Source organism: Nelumbo nucifera, chromosome 3 (assembly GCF_055504915.1).
Source record: "Nelumbo nucifera cultivar China Antique chromosome 3, China Antique-T2T, whole genome shotgun sequence".
NCBI lineage: Eukaryota > Viridiplantae > Streptophyta > Magnoliopsida > Proteales > Nelumbonaceae > Nelumbo > Nelumbo nucifera.
The window spans coordinates 32,472,931-32,488,869 of NC_142651.1; the positions used below are offsets into that span (position 1 = coordinate 32,472,931).

The window sequence follows — 15,939 nt, forward strand, 5'->3', positions numbered from 1 at the left end:
TGTTCGGGTTAGGGTTGACCCATGGGCCAATTCAGGTTATCCCCAAAAATAATTGAAATTAAAAAAATAAAATAAAATAAAACTACATGAAAAATGTCAAAATTAAAGGAATTAACCTTAAATTTTCAAATATAAAATAAAAAAACTTGAACATTTAACAATTTAAAGAATAAACAATAAAGAGTAAAGAGTAAATAGAAAAAATAAAAGAGTGGAAACTTCTAATAATGCATAAATAGTCCTAATTAGACTTGACAATCGGGTCAACGGATTGATCCATGACCCAACCCAATCTAGTTTTTTCTGGGTTGGGTCGGATCAGGTCATTCTCACATTCAGGTATCTAAATATGAGGCCCTAACCCTGTTTTTTCGGGTTGGATCAACTTTTTACCAGGTCTAATATGCACCATACATTGCGATATTTTGAACCTTGGTTTAACTCTCATCGAACTCCTTGCCTAACGGAAGAGACAAAAAAAATCTTCAGATTCTTTTAACATTTATCTAGAAATGCATTAAGAATTCTCTAAATTTTTATGAGCATAAGAAAATGGCATAAACTCCTTGCTTCTAAATGTCTTGATAACCAAGAATATGACCTAACATAACTAATCAAAATCTAATTTCCCTTGCATAAATTCCATGAGACCAAAAAAAAATTGTTAATCGAGTAAAGATAAAAACCCAAAAGGAAGAAAAAAAAGATTAAAGAGTATCAATCCTTTCAGCATCATTCAGTAATTGGCCCCCAACATTGTCCAATCCCACCATTCTTGCCAGTTCTTCATGATTCAAAAAGCTTGCTCTAAGTTTATATATACAAAGCAGTCCAGACAAACTCTCTTGTATTAATTAGTTCACCTAAACACCAATTAGAGAAGATGATGATATGGAGAAGAAATTGAAGGGAGAAAAAGGCTGGTGGTCTCTGTGTCTTTGAGTGGGGTGGGAAATTAGTGGGTGTTGTATGAGTTGTCACAAAAGGACATTATCATGTGCAGCTATAACCTATAATTAAGAATTGTCTCCATCGTTAAGTTTCTAATTAGGGCGATGCTTCCTGTAGACCACCCAGTTTTGTCATATTGGTGATGTGAGAAACTTTTATCTACCTAGCCCCCTTCATCATTGTGTGGTGACCCACAATTGATGTGGATATTGTACACCCTGATAACCACTCTTATAGGGGTCAGCATACATATATACTACTACTAGTGGGTCATTAGATTTCTCTTGGTTTAGAGCCCATTTGGGCCCTTAATTCTTAATTTTTATGATTCAGTTGGTAGACTACTTAAGTAATTGTGGTTGTAGCTTAGAAGGTCCAGAACTCCAGATAGCTCCAAAGCACTCTGATCCTAGTCAAAAGACAGGAATCTATTGGCTTAGAACCTACAAAACAATCAGGCTATTGTACCTTATTCCTAGTCAAGAAATAGAAGGAATAGTCTCTGATGGAAGCTGATGACCTAACAATGAAGCCTATGGTTGGAAGTTGGAACTACAAGCTTGAAGAATGGTCCCCCTTGGACACACTTCCATTCATGAAAGAAAGTTGTCATGTCACCTTCCAATCCCTAAATCTTTAACTAAGTAGACAGAAACAATTTAGGGGGTGTTTAGTTGAGAAATTGATTTACTAATTCTGATTTATAAAGTTGCCACATCAGCTGATTCCCCAAATTGTGTGAGAATTTTTATTTGGTAAGACATATTCGTCAAGATCAGTTGAAGAATGGGTTAGTTCTGATTTTCATAATTTGGGGTTATGCCCAAAGCTAGGGTTGAAACAATGTCGTGACAGTCGGCACATGATTTTTGGGGAAATCACCTGGTTAGCATCATTTCTACCAAACATGCTTTCTTAGGCTCTGTTTGTTTGTGGTGTGTATTTCATTTACATTGGTGTAAATTAATGCATGGGAGGGAGTGCAAATAGACTGGATGTAAATTCTGGTTTATTTTTGCTTCATTTTCAACTTTATCTTGTTAGTTGGTGAGAAATAAAAAAAGGAATTAAAATGAAGTTGTCCCCACTTTATACCGAAAAGATGGAGATAGGAGGAGAGTTATTTGTTTGGGAGTGAGGGAGGAAAATGATGTGGTCCCCACTTTATCTACAAGAAAATTGAGGTAAGAGGAAGATAGCACACATTTTGCATTAGTCCTTTGGTGCAAAATTTATGCTGCCAAAGTTTGCAAATGAGATAATAAGACAACAAAACAGTATAAAGTTTTGCATCAAGAAGGAATGCAAATCATAATTATAAACAAACAAATGTAAAACTGAAAATTTTTATCTGGCTCAGTGATTTTCCCAACCCCGTCAAAATTTTTTAGCTCCACTGTATAAGGGGATGAATCCTGATCGTGAATTGATGTTAAATGCGATTTATAGGGAGGGGGGCTACTAATAAACTATGGAGGACTGTCATTTAGAATTCTGCATTGGGTTTACAGTGTATTTAACCCAAAATAAATATTACTGAGTCTAAATGGTTTTGATATACTGTCCTCCCATTTTATTGGCAGTTCCAAGAATTTGCTGAGAGCCTGAGACCATGGCTATGGCCCATGACTGATGCTAGCTCATCTTCATGTCGACCACATTTCTCTCTCTCTCACACACACACACACCTCGCGCTATCATGAACAACATTCCAATTGCACAGAAATTCTAGCTGTTCCATTCACTTTCTTTCAGGTTTCTCTTTAGGGGTGCAACTGGGGAGGGAAATCAGGTTGAGCATTTGTAAAATTTTGAAAGAGCTCCGGTCCAAAGCAGTGGAAGAAAATCATCAAATTAGGTACTCGAATTGCACCCCCCACACCCCTTCAATGAATGTACTATTACTTTTTCAGAGACAAAAAAAGAGCTTTTGTTAGCCTTTTGCATTGGCAATTTGGCCATGGGTCTCGCTGGCTCACTGCTAGTTGTTCTTCATGGACAGTGACGGCAACTGTGAAGTGTGAACCCGTGTGGCTTCAATGGGCGGAAGGCTCAATGAGAACTCGGCCAATCACAGGGTACCTCGTAGGCGTGCAACGGTGACAGACCGAGCGGCCACAGGAGTCAAACCGGCCCAAAAGACTGTCGGGAGACGGTGCAAATCAATCACACCATACGCCCAGCCTCTCCCTCTCTCTCCACAGCTTTATAATTGTCCGCGATTAGCGCAGGAGACCCTCAGAAACAACAAAAAGAAGAGCAAACTGGAATGGGGGGGCTTATTTAAATGCACCACCAATCAAGGAAAGGAAATGCAGAGCCTTGAGATGAGATGTTGACCAATTGATTAGAAGGGCCAAGAGATGATGGCTCTCCTGCTTCCACAGAATCCTCACTTTGTACTTCACGCGGTTTCTTATATACATATAATTTGCTGGCTTTGAGAGATAATTAGTTTTGCAATAGGAGAATAATAAGCTAAATTGCTTTGCTATTGCCAAATGCCAAGGCTGTAGATGATAGAAAACCATTTCTTTTATACAATTCTTTAAACCCCTCATTGATTTACCCTAGATCGAGGGCAACCACTTCCAAGTAGGGTTTGTGGGTGGATTAATTAATTGAGACTGAACTTTCTCTTGATAAAACGAAGTAGGCTGAGATGGTTTGATAAAAGGGGCAGATCAAAAAAAGACCTAGTGGAAGTACTAGAAATGATTTAAGCACCTATAATTTAATGATGGATATGATAATGAATAGAACCGAATAGTCAAACGGGATTCATGTACCTGACCCCATATAGTTGGAATAAGACCTAGATGATGATGTATATAGGGTCAGACATTCAATTAAGGGCCCATATGGTTTGTAGTCAGAATCGGAATCGAAATTTGTAAGAATTGCAATTGAAATGGTCTATTCCTCTCGCTGTTTGGTTCATATGAGAATTGTAATCAGTTAGAATAGATTTTCATTCCCAAGGGAGGGGGTGAGAATGGCCATTCCATGAAATGGGGGAATGTCATTCTACTAGAAATGGGAATGGGATTCCAATTCTGTCCAACCAAATAGTTGGAATCTGAATAGACCACTCTAATTCCAATTCCATATCCCTATTCCTATGAACCAAATAGACCCTAAAATGTTTCATGCAGATTATTGAATTTTTTCACACATTTTCAAGGAAAACTTTTGTTTCTTTCATTTTAGGTGCAACAAATTTACCAAAGGCAGCCTGAAATAAATGGACCCTAAATAGCGAAAATGCTTATAAGTATTTGTGTTTCAAGAATTGAAAAAATAAGGCCAAAAATTTCAACCAATGAAATATGAAGTTCTGTAACTCATTTTTCATTTAATACTCGATATTTGAAGCCAAAACTTTTATAATTTTGTGTAAATTAATATGTTTACCATATATTAAATAGATGAAAAATTAATGGCCTATGTTGCTTATGTTGCTTTAGACATTAAAATTGAACACCTTGTACCACTGTGGATTATTAGATAGTGTGAAGATTAATATTATAATTCTCTGAAGATAAATTGCATAATTCTTGAAGTTCTTTTTACCATATTTGGCATAGCTTACCTGCTTTTAGTAAGCTTACTAGAAAGTTAAAAGTTGCTTATATCATTGAATGACAGTGCCCCCCTGGTATTTTGTTTATCTAAGATGGAATTGATTGATATAAATCCTAATTGGGCAGTTTGGGTTCTTGAGATTTTAAAATTATCCAAATTTCCATGATGCTACCCATATACTACAATTCAAAAACTTTGTTTTATTTATAAATAAATAAATAACTGCCCAATCACTAAAATCACATATTCTTGTTGATGTGACAGTTAATTTTGTTTGGACAAACAAAATTCTACTATACCTATTAGTGAACAACCCCCTAAATTCTATACACCTATTAGGTATGTCAATTGGATTGGATTTGGCCCAATTCTATCCAGTCCAATGCAAGTCCATTATAAATGGACTAGGTCCAATTCAATCCAATGAATATTTTAGACTATTTTGATCTGGCTCAGTTCAATGTCTGGAACATCCAATATGTTTAAAGTTACTTTAATTTATATAAATTTTAACTCAAACCTAGTCCATTGACACTTATATTCCTATCTTTAATCAAAAGATCAGATATTGACTCAATCCAACCCAATCCAATATAAATTCATTATGGATGGACCAGGTCCAATCCAATCCAATAAATACTTTGACCAATTAAATCCAAACTAGTCCAATTCAATATATCTTGTTGGTCTGTCCAATCCATCCAAATTGATTTTGGTTTGGACAGGATCTGATCCAAAACCAGTCCATTAACACCTCTACCCCTGGCTTTGTTTTTTATAGAGCTGTAAGTGGTATCTGATCGTCTGAATTCAAATTTGAATTCATGATTGGACCGAATATGGATCCACCCCTATTCGATCCAATATAATTCAATTCAGTTTAAATATAATTTGCTCATATATACTTAATATATATTTTAAATACCTACTAGTAAAGTTAATTTAAGTGTTGTGTTTTTGCTAAATTTTATTTATGTTCAAGTTTCATACAAGTAATTTTCAATTAGTTTTGTTTATAACATATAATATATCAGTCATTTTAGTTCATTTTATCAATACTATATAATATCTTGATCATTTTTAGTTTATTTTATTTATACTCTTCAATATCTGATTGCAATTCAAATTTGATTTGAATCTGACACAAAACCGATCGATAAGATCCAATTCAATTTCGAATATCAACGAACCAAATTGAATCTACCTCTATCCGATTCATTTGCACCCTAGTTTATCATCAAATCCATGAAACATAAGATCCTAAATTTGGTACTGTATATACTAAAAACATTCTCTTAAACCAAGGAATTCCTGCTTAGATGGTGGTTGGAATCAACTTCATGAAAATGCTATATTCTATAAGAATAGTCTGTTCTATTAGCTGGTTTTATCCAAAATAGAGTATTAGAGTATGGGTTTGGCTTGGTGGGCCAGGAATCCCCCCATTTATCAATTTGTCCATGAACTAGTAGAGGATAAGAAAATGCTTTTTTTTCTCTAATGAATGGCTTTCTGTTTCCCATTAGCTCAGACAACCTTGTATAACAAAAATAATTAATACAAATATAGTATCTTTTGCCCCCAAACAAGAGATTCCTTTTTGCTACATTGACCTCTCACCAAAGCCAAGCAAAGTGGAGTGTAGTGTGAGATGGTTTGGGTTTAAACCACTAGCTGATGTCCCCCAAATCATAGCTGGAAAGTGATTTCTAATGCACCCATTTCTGCTAATAGGCCTCCTTGCTATATCTAACCCATTTAGACCTACTATACTAGATATGTACTAAAGAAAGATTTGTAGGTAGAGAGGCTAGCCCTAACATAGTGGCCGACATTCTGACCAACCCAAAAGCATCTGACAAGGAGTCTGGTCCCTTCAATGGAGATTAGAAATGTTTCCTTCTTTTCCCCCTTTTTTTGATGGTGTTGTTAGAACTCAGAACTCAGAAGAGAGAAGAGGTCTCTCCCCCTCTTACAGGAATGTTCCCCATGTGCTTTTGAAGCTTTTGAGTATGAATTCTTCTTTTTTTTCTTTTCCTCTACCCAAGACAACACTGAAGAAATGGAACAGTTGGATCTATTGCACAGAGAATGTTAATTAAGGGCTTTTGGATCAAATCTAATCTATGAAGGTTCTTCAGTATCAAAGGACATTGCTATGTTAAGATTGCTCAAAATAACCTGTGAAGTATGGATGGAGCCTGGAAGAGTTAATGAAATGTTGCTCTACAGTCTACACTTCTTTTAAATTTTTAATCCATTGCAGGCAGCCCAGATGCTCATCCAACGCGCCACAGCCCACAGACAAGGTGGGACCTGTAAAAAGACATGCTTTAGAGCAAACCCTTCATATCTTTGGAAGAGAAAATGGGGTTACATAAATAAAAAAAAAGGGCACATTCTATTTTGTCAGCTTTTTGACAAAAATGTGTTTTATCTGTTTGGGACCTTCTATCCTAGACAACCGTTTTTCTGTTTTCTTCGTTTCATCTTGTCAGCCAGTAAAGCTGTGGATTGGATAACATCTTTTAGATTCGGCAAAGGTAGGATTACGTAGACAAAATCCAACAATTAGATTGATTTCCGTTTGAGGATCAGGACTCTGGAAATACAGATAAAAGACAGATCAGATGGTCATGATCGCTGAGAAACATGGAGGAAATCAGAAATGATGGTAACTGGTTCAGAGTGAAACAAAACCAATGGAATTCACATTTACTGAGGATTGTAAAGAGAATGAATTTTGAATCCCAAGCGCTCCAACGTTCAAAAATAATTGGAGTCCTCGTGATTCATCAAACGGTCACAAAATTACCTGTGAACAAAATTAAAAAGAATACAAGAAGCAGGTAATTCGGCTTCAGTTTCTTTTTTTTCCTTATAAATAGCAGACCTCGTTCAAACCTCCAACCATATTATAATTCTTCACCTTTTCTTCACTCGGTTTTCATCATTGTACCTTCCACCCTACGTGAAGGAAGAAACCCAAATCAGCTTTTGAGCTTTTCCTTTTTTTTCTTTTTTTGGGTCTTTTAATTTTCCAGGCAGCATAGTTCTCAGTGGACAAAACCCAGCTCCCTCCTCAAAAATCTCATACATTTTCCAGTGGTCTCCTCAAACCGATCGAAATCCACCTCCCAAGATGCAGAAACAGAGATGGGTCTTCAATCTCGTCTTCGCCTTTTCATTCTGTGCTGTGCTCTCAGAAACCCTAGCTGAAACAGGTGCACAAACCATAGCTTGCTCGGAAGCAGATAGAGCTGCACTTCTTGGCTTCAAATCCAGAATCTGGAAGGACACAACAGATATTCTAGCGTCATGGGTTGGTAAGGATTGCTGTGGAGGAGACTGGGAAGGTGTTCAGTGTAACACAGCAGGAAGAGTGATTGGGTTGCAGTTGCAGAGACCCTCAGATAGAGAGAGTGGCCTTTGCATGAAGGGAACGCTGTCCCCTTCTCTGGCTGGCCTACAGTTCCTGGAGGTGATGGTGATAAGTGGGATGAAGCAAATAGGAGGGCCCATTCCAGAGAGCTTCTCAAAGCTTACCCGTCTCACCCAACTTGTCCTTGATTACAACGCATTGCAAGGGTCTGTACCTTCATTTCTCGGTCAGTTGCCTCTTCTCCAGACTGTATCATTAAATGGAAACCATCTGAATGGACAGATTCCTCCGAGTCTAGGAAACCTCAGAAACCTCATCCAGATGAATTTAGCCAAGAATTCCCTAGAAGGTCCAATCCCACCCACCTTCAGAAACCTTCATAATTTGCAGTATTTTGATCTTAGTTACAACAATTTATCTGGGTCAATCCCAGATTTTATGGGACAGTTTCAGAACTTGACCTTCATTGACTTCTCCAATAACCAATTCTCAGGCCAGATACCCAGCTCCCTCTGTAACTTGACCAATCTTTTGGACGTCTCTTTGAGCCATAACCAACTTACAGGAAGAATCCCTGACAACATTGGCAACCTAAACGCACTTAGCAGCCTTTCTCTGAGTGGAAATCGCCTTTCTGGTCAAATACCAGCCTCCATTTCAAGGTTACAGAGGCTTTGGTACCTTAATTTGTCCAGAAATGCTCTGTCAGATCCTTTACCAGCCCTTACAAAGGGACTCCCGTCTCTGCTGTCTATAGACCTGTCCTATAACAACCTCCATTTAGGAAACGTTCCCGATTGGATCAGTAGAAGAGAATTTACAGACGTGCACCTGGCTGGCTGTGGCCTCAAGGGAACTCTCCCAAGCTTTGCAAAGCGAGATTCTTTTAATTCCATTGACCTCTCTGACAACTTTCTTCAAGGTGGGTTTTCAAATTTCTTCACAAACATGTCAAGTTTACAGAAGATCAAGCTTGCAAACAACCAGTTGAGGTCAAACATTTCGGAGATTGCATTACTAGATGCGTTTTCCTCTATTGATCTCCACTCAAATCAACTCTATGGGCCAATATCAACACTTTTAGACACTAACAAGATCGGATTTCTGGAGCTTATAGACATCTCAAACAATCAAATCACAGGTGAGATTCCAGAGTTCAGTGAAGGTTCGGGTTTGAAACTGCTGAACTTGGCAAGCAACAGAATTTCAGGTCAAATCCCAGATTCAATCTCAAACTTGATTGAACTAGAAAGGTTTGATGTTTCAAGGAACCAGATTAAGGGCACCATCCCTGAAAGCTTAGGCCAGCTTCCAAAGTTGCAATGGCTCGACCTGTCCATCAATGCACTCAGTGGGAAGATCCCAGACAGCTTTCTAAGCTTACAGAGCCTCAGGCATGCAAGCTTCAGGGCAAACAGACTGTGTGGAGGGATACCGCAAGGGAGACCATTCAACATTTTTCCTGTGGCTGCTTACGCCCACAACCAATGCTTATGTGACAAACCCATGCCACCTTGCAAGATAAGCAACCTGCAGGAGTAGGGTCAGTGAAATGCTGACCCAACTACCAATGGGCATTTTTCATGCCCTATCAACATTGTTAAATCAGATTAGAGTTCTATTTCATAATAACTGAAATCCTTTATTTTTTTACTGAATACACTATTACACTTATTGTTTGCTTGTTTTTCAAGGGAAGCAGTCCATTGGATTTGATAGGGAATTTAGTTAACTCTGTACTCAATACTATTGACGCTATTCACAAATAAGAATTACATAATTCCTTGTATTAGTAGCCAATCGTTCCATTTGAATTGCGAAGAGCCCATCTATGGGCATGTTCAACTGAATCATTGCAGAGAGAGAGAGACAGAGAGATAGAGAGAGAGGATGTAGAATTGAAATTGGAATGCTATTATGAAATGGATTCCACTAACAAAACCCAATGATCACAACTGGTTTAAGCATTTACAGATGGCAGTCAACCCATACATTTAAGGTTACTCAAAATGGCCTCTATGAATATTCTTCCTTATAATCTACTGTTCTGCTTCCGCTTCTTCCTCTTCCCTCTCTGAGCCTCCTTGTTCCTGGTATGGTAATAAACGGGCATTTACAATAAGCTATTAATATAATGACATCAAAATGAGAAAAATAAGAAGCAAATAATTCAGAGTATGTTAATAGGGAAAAGAAATACCTCTTCCTTTCCAGCATTGTAGGCCTCCATGGCCTTCTCATACTCTGCCTTAAGCCCTGCAACTCTATCCAAGTAAGGCTTCTTCTCCTGAGCCAAATACAAAATTCAAATCAATTTTCCATAAACCTTAAAAAGAAGATACTGTACAGTAGATGAAATAAAAGTGACAAGCAATGATCCACTCACTTCATCTGACATTGATTTCCATTTCTCTCCAGCTTCTTTAGAAACCTATTTATTATTTTAGGTCAAGATTTTAAAATGAATTCAAAACACCCAAAAGAAAACAAATGCAGATAAAACCTTGAGGCTAAAGGCATGCCATAATCATACCACTGAAACATTCTTGTTGTCTGGGTGCTCTTCTTTGTATACCTTTCTAAATTCCTCCCTGCAATCAAAACCATGCAATTAGGAAAGAGACTCAAATAAAGCCAGTAATAAGCATCTCCTGAAAAACAAGCATGCGAGAGAGAGAGACAGAGACAGAGAGAGATCCTTTACATGAAAACGAAGAATGCAGTTGGAGGACGCTTAGGAATGTTGGGATCCTTCACTTTCTTTTCCTTTTTACTTTTCTTTGTCTTTGGCTCTGATGATACTGCTTTCCTCTTCCTGTTAAAAACCAGAAAGTCAGAAACAACTCAATCCCAGATTAAATCTAAAGAAACGGCATACTTGTTAAAACAAGGATAAAATAAAATAAAACAGAAACGAGCAAAAATCATACTTTTCTGTAGGTTTATTAACTTCAGTAACTCTTTCCACAACTTGAGCGTCTGCAACGAAAACGAAACTGGTTAATAAATAAAAGAAAACAAAGAATCCCATTTAGATGATTTAGATGTTCAGCAAAAGAATGCGCGGAAGTACCCAAATTCATCTTGATCTTAGAATCAAGGCTACAACTATGCATGTCGATAAGCACCACGGGGACATCTTTATTACATTCTTCACTGCAAATCAACAGAAACCCAACTCTCATCATTCACCAGTAAAAATTAAGAAGCTGCCGCATGCCATGTACTTGAATAGTGCTAGTAACAATGTAGTGACATAAAAAACAGATCTGCATGTTATCAAAACACTACACAGACTTCCTCCCAGAAACCGAGAAACAATAGATGGATGTACAGAAACAAACCGCAAGGCTTCCGGAACAGACATTCTGAAAACCCAAAAAATCCCAGACGAACAGAACAACTAAATCATAGATGAACTACTGATTAAAAAGATGAACCCTACCATCTAGTGAAAGCGCTTCCATCCTTGGCACGTTTCAAAGTACTTTTCTCCACTTCGACTCTCTTTCTTGCTCTCGGAGTAGACTTAGACGAAGCTCCCGCCATGTTTTGTTCAGAGAGACCAAGCTAAAGAACGAGAGAGAGAGCGAGAGACGACGGATTTACCAGTAACCCTTTTTTGGGATTCGATTGTTCGAATATTGTGGCAATTTAAAAGCAGAAGAAGGAAACGAAATTTTTTTATTGGCGCCACGAAACCGCGGGAAGATTTGAAGAATTCGACATGGATCGATGAGCTGGCTTGTTAGAGACCGTCCATTTCTGTTTAATTGAAATTTATCGGCCTTTAATTTTTCTCTCTTTTCCCGCTTAACCAATTGCTATACCACGGGAAAGAATTGAAATTTTTGGCGCCGCTTCATGTTTAATTGAATGACAAACCGACCAGTTTCATTGATTACGCGGAGGCGGGCCAACCGTCCAAGTTATGGGGTTGGACCGGTTGTAGTGGGTTTGGATGGCCCAATAGGTTTTAGACCCAGAATACTATAGACTCTAAAGAAATATTAAATATATGGACTGAGCTGAATAGACCATTCCACCAGAGTGGGGAATAAAAATCATGGACCAGGACCGAGCCTTAGGGGTGAGCAAGAAAAACCGAACTGACCGAATAAACTGATAAAACTGAATCAAAAATTTGGTTATCAAACCGGTTGGTTCAGTTTCGGTTTGGTATTTTATAAAAATCGAAGGTACAAGTTCGGTTCCAGTTAACCAAAATATAAAACCGGTGGTTAACCGAATTGACCAGTATACACATATTTATAAATTAATAAATATGCATTATATATATAAATCTATATACATATATATTTATAATATATAATATTATTTATTATTTAAAATATAATATTTTATATATATTTCTATTATTTTATTATATTTATATATCCTTTTATAAGATAATGTAAATAATAAAAAACCGACGAACCAAACTGATGATTAATCAAACCAGTTAACCGATTGATTTTGGTTCAATTTTAATTACCGATTTCCAAAAACCAATAACCCTGACTCAATTTCAAAAATAAGCCCTTGGTTCGATTAACCGAATCATGAGCCCCCTGGCGAGCCTTGCGATTTACGAAGTTGGGCTTGGGCCAATCTTGCCACTTAAAAAAGTGGTGGACTTAATGATTTTGTGGGCCCCTGAAACCATAGAATCTACACAATTTGGTGGATTCCATATTCCTACTTAAATAATAATAATAATAATTGGCATTACTAGGGGTTCAAGCTGGGCCGGGTTAGATGGATTGAGGTCCATCCTAATACAGTAATACTAACCCAACCAAAAGTATCTCAGGGTGGGCTTGCGTTGGGCCTACTTCTCTACCTTCCTTCGTCAAATATTTTTATTTCCTAAATTTAAGGGTTGGGATCGATTCAATTTTAGCATTATTATATGTATAAGAATACATTATCATGATTCGGAAAAATAAAATTCCTTGTCTTTAAACTTAAAATTGTTGAAATATATGCAGATATATAGATACGTATATAAATACATAAATACAAATATGCATGGATGAATATGTACAAGAATATTTGCATGAATAAATACATGTTTATATAATATTTATACATACAAATATAAAATTAAGTCGGGTTCGATTGGCCGAGGCTTCAACCCAAAATTAAGTTGGGTCCATGCTTTTCAACCTTGACCTTAATCCACACTTCAACCTAACCTATATTCTTTGGGTTGGGCTTGGATTAAACAGCCCAAGTTGCAGAATATCAGGACCAATCGTGTCCAATTCAAAGCCCATATGCTAAAACTTGATTTGGAATCAGGTCCAATTTGGTCAGCTGGATTGACAGGTCCTGCAAAATAAAATAGCTCATCATTTTGGGTTTTTCTTTCAAATAGAAGCCTTCTTCCTTAGATGTGTGTCTATCCATAGTGAAAATAAGTGATAATGATTAATTCCCCTCATAAAAAGTGCAAATTTTAGACACATGGGTACTTACAAATTAAAAGAAAAAACCTACTTCAAAAACTATGGGGCCTATATTAATGGTTCTAATTCAATTTCCTAATTTGAACAAAGAAAATTCTATGTTGCTAGAAAGATACGATATTAGATAGGGTGCAAATGGATCGAATCATGATCCAGTCTGACCCAAATCTAATCCTATTTTTGTTAGATATGAATAGCCCTCTGGCGGATCCTATTTTGGAAGACCTTTGACCTTACACCTCACCCACCCACCACCCATAAATTTTAATAAATATCACATGATTGGTTATCACTTTTTTGTGACAGAAAATTGGTTACCACTTTTTTTATACCAGTTCATTTGTTACAACTTTTCCAAATATAATGTTTTTTTTTTTTTTGAGTATTTTAGTCCTACCCTTCGCTCTATAAAAAACTTAATGGTGTGGATCCCATTTTTTTAAGGGAGAATGATGGTTCAGCCCAGGGTCATAATTTTTAGGCCCAAAGTACAGTTGAAGTGGGTAGGGCTGGTAATCTTGACCCCAACCCATTTAACCCACTCACCTTGGAACCCACCCAATCTATGGATGGGTCAATATGGGTCGAGCAACACCATTAGGGTCAGTGGAAAAAGGTTAGGGTGGTGGGTTGGGTCGACGGTACCCATTAGGGTCAGGATGGGTTGGGTCAAAGTCAATTCTACCTATACACGCCAAATCTCAAAAATCAAAACATATACTGATTTGAACTCAAACCTCCTAGCGTGCAAACATTGCATTACACTTCCAAACCACTGCCAATTTTCATTTTGTTAATGAAAATGAAATAAAATAGATTTTAATACCTTTCGTGTTCACATGCAATTTTATACAAAAACACTTTTACAAAAGTAATTTTATGAAAATAACTTTTATGAAATCTCTTTTACATAAAGTACTCACGAAAGTACTTACAAAAATACATTTATAAAAGCACTTTATGAAAGTGCTTTTACGAAAACACTTTTATGAAAGCATAAAAGCACTTATAAAAGTACTCTTACAAAAGTACTTTTACACGAAAGCACTTTTATGAAATCATAAAAGTACTTTTATGAAAGTACTTTTACACAAGCATTTTTACAAAAGTACTTTAATGAAAGCATAAAAACACTTTTACAAAAGTACTTTTATGAAATCATAAAAGCACTTTTACACGAAAGCACTTTTACGAAAACACTTTTATGAAAGCATAACAACACTTTTTATAAAAGTACTTTTACACAAAAGCGCTTTTATAAAATTGCTTTTATGAAAATACTTTTATGAAAGCACTTGAAAGTACTTTTATAAAAGTTTTGCATTTTTTCAATTTTTTTGGTATTTTTCTACATTTTCTGGTATTTTCTGCAATTTCTACAAATTTTTGGTGTTTTTCTTTTGCATTTTCATGCATTTCCTACAATTTTCTGGTATTGTTTTGCATATTTTTCTGATTTTTTCTCCAAAAGTTTTGAATTTTCTATAGTTTGTTATGTTTTTTGTATTTTTTACATTTTTTTGATATATTTTTGCATTTTCTGCATATTTTCTTCAAATTTCTGTATTTATCTACAATTTTTGCTTTTTCCAGGTATACGGGTTGACCCGACTCATTTTTTTGTCACATGACACAGCCTTGAGAGAGGTTATTCTCTCAAAATTTATTATTTTGTGTATACGGGCCATCCCTGCCCATTTTTGTATTTATAAGTAGGGTAGGTGGGTTAGTACGGGTGAGGGTGGTTAAAGGTTAATATGATGGGTCAATGTGGGTGGGTTATGACCCTTTAACTAGGATTGATGATGGGTCATGGTGGGTTAGTTGGTCAATATGGGTGGATTGATATTCAACCTTTACCCAACCCAACCCACCCATTTGCCACCCATAGAGGTGGGTGTCAGTTTGGAATTGATGTCAATTCATGGGCGAACATTGGTGTATAGAATGGGGATTTTTGACATTTTAAATGTTTATAATTCTATAGTGAAAATAAAAAATCTGCATTGGGCCTGTCCGTACTTCTCCATAATTTTTAAATAAAATAGATTGTCGATTGTAAATTAACCTTTCAAATTAAATGAAAAACTCAAAATAGATATACTGAATAAATAGTGAATCTCAAGAAAAATGATATGTAGGTATAATTGCCCTGTATACATTACGGTGACATTCTAATTCAGATAAAACTAAACACCTCATTCTAAAAAAAAAAAAGTAGCTACGGCTGCAACCATGTCTGACCCATAACAAGCCCAAAGTCTTTCCCTGCCGGGTAGATATTTTGTTGGCTGGGCTCAACCATATCTGACCCATAACAAGCCCAATACTAATCTGACCAATCAGGTGGTATTCATCAAAATCCAGGGGGTTGTTTTGATTGGTCCATGCTCTTCCAGTATCATGTCTTTCCAGTATCCATAGATTTTCCCTAAGGCTGTGTTTGGGTGTTGCATTAGTACAAATGCATGGAAGTATAAATGAAAAAAATACAAATTTTGGTTTAATTTTATTTTGGATTTTACTTTATTTTGCTTAATGTCTTAATGT

General features: G+C 36.6%; 2 protein-coding genes across 2 annotated transcripts; one reads left to right on the forward strand and one right to left on the reverse strand.

Moving 5' to 3' along the window:
* The first annotated feature begins 7,422 nt into the window (after positions 1–7,422).
* LOC104591667 (uncharacterized) lies at positions 7,423–9,571 on the forward strand. Its single transcript, XM_010250622.2, has one exon. It carries the CDS (start codon positions 7,679–7,681, stop codon positions 9,458–9,460), a length of 1,782 nt encoding a protein of 593 aa, XP_010248924.1. The 5' UTR covers positions 7,423–7,678; the 3' UTR covers positions 9,461–9,571.
* A 240-nt stretch (positions 9,572–9,811) lies between these two features.
* On the reverse strand, positions 9,812–11,554 carry LOC104591676 (high mobility group B protein 7-like). The gene is made up of 8 exons (XM_010250635.3): positions 11,364–11,554; positions 10,992–11,074; positions 10,849–10,897; positions 10,623–10,733; positions 10,452–10,509; positions 10,305–10,349; positions 10,119–10,205; positions 9,812–10,008 (listed from the first exon to the last, which is right to left on the reverse strand). The coding sequence occupies exons 1-8, from the start codon at positions 11,465–11,467 to the stop codon at positions 9,958–9,960; spliced, it is 588 nt and encodes a 195-aa protein (XP_010248937.1). The 5' UTR covers positions 11,468–11,554; the 3' UTR covers positions 9,812–9,957.
* Positions 11,555–15,939: the final 4,385 nt, after the last annotated feature.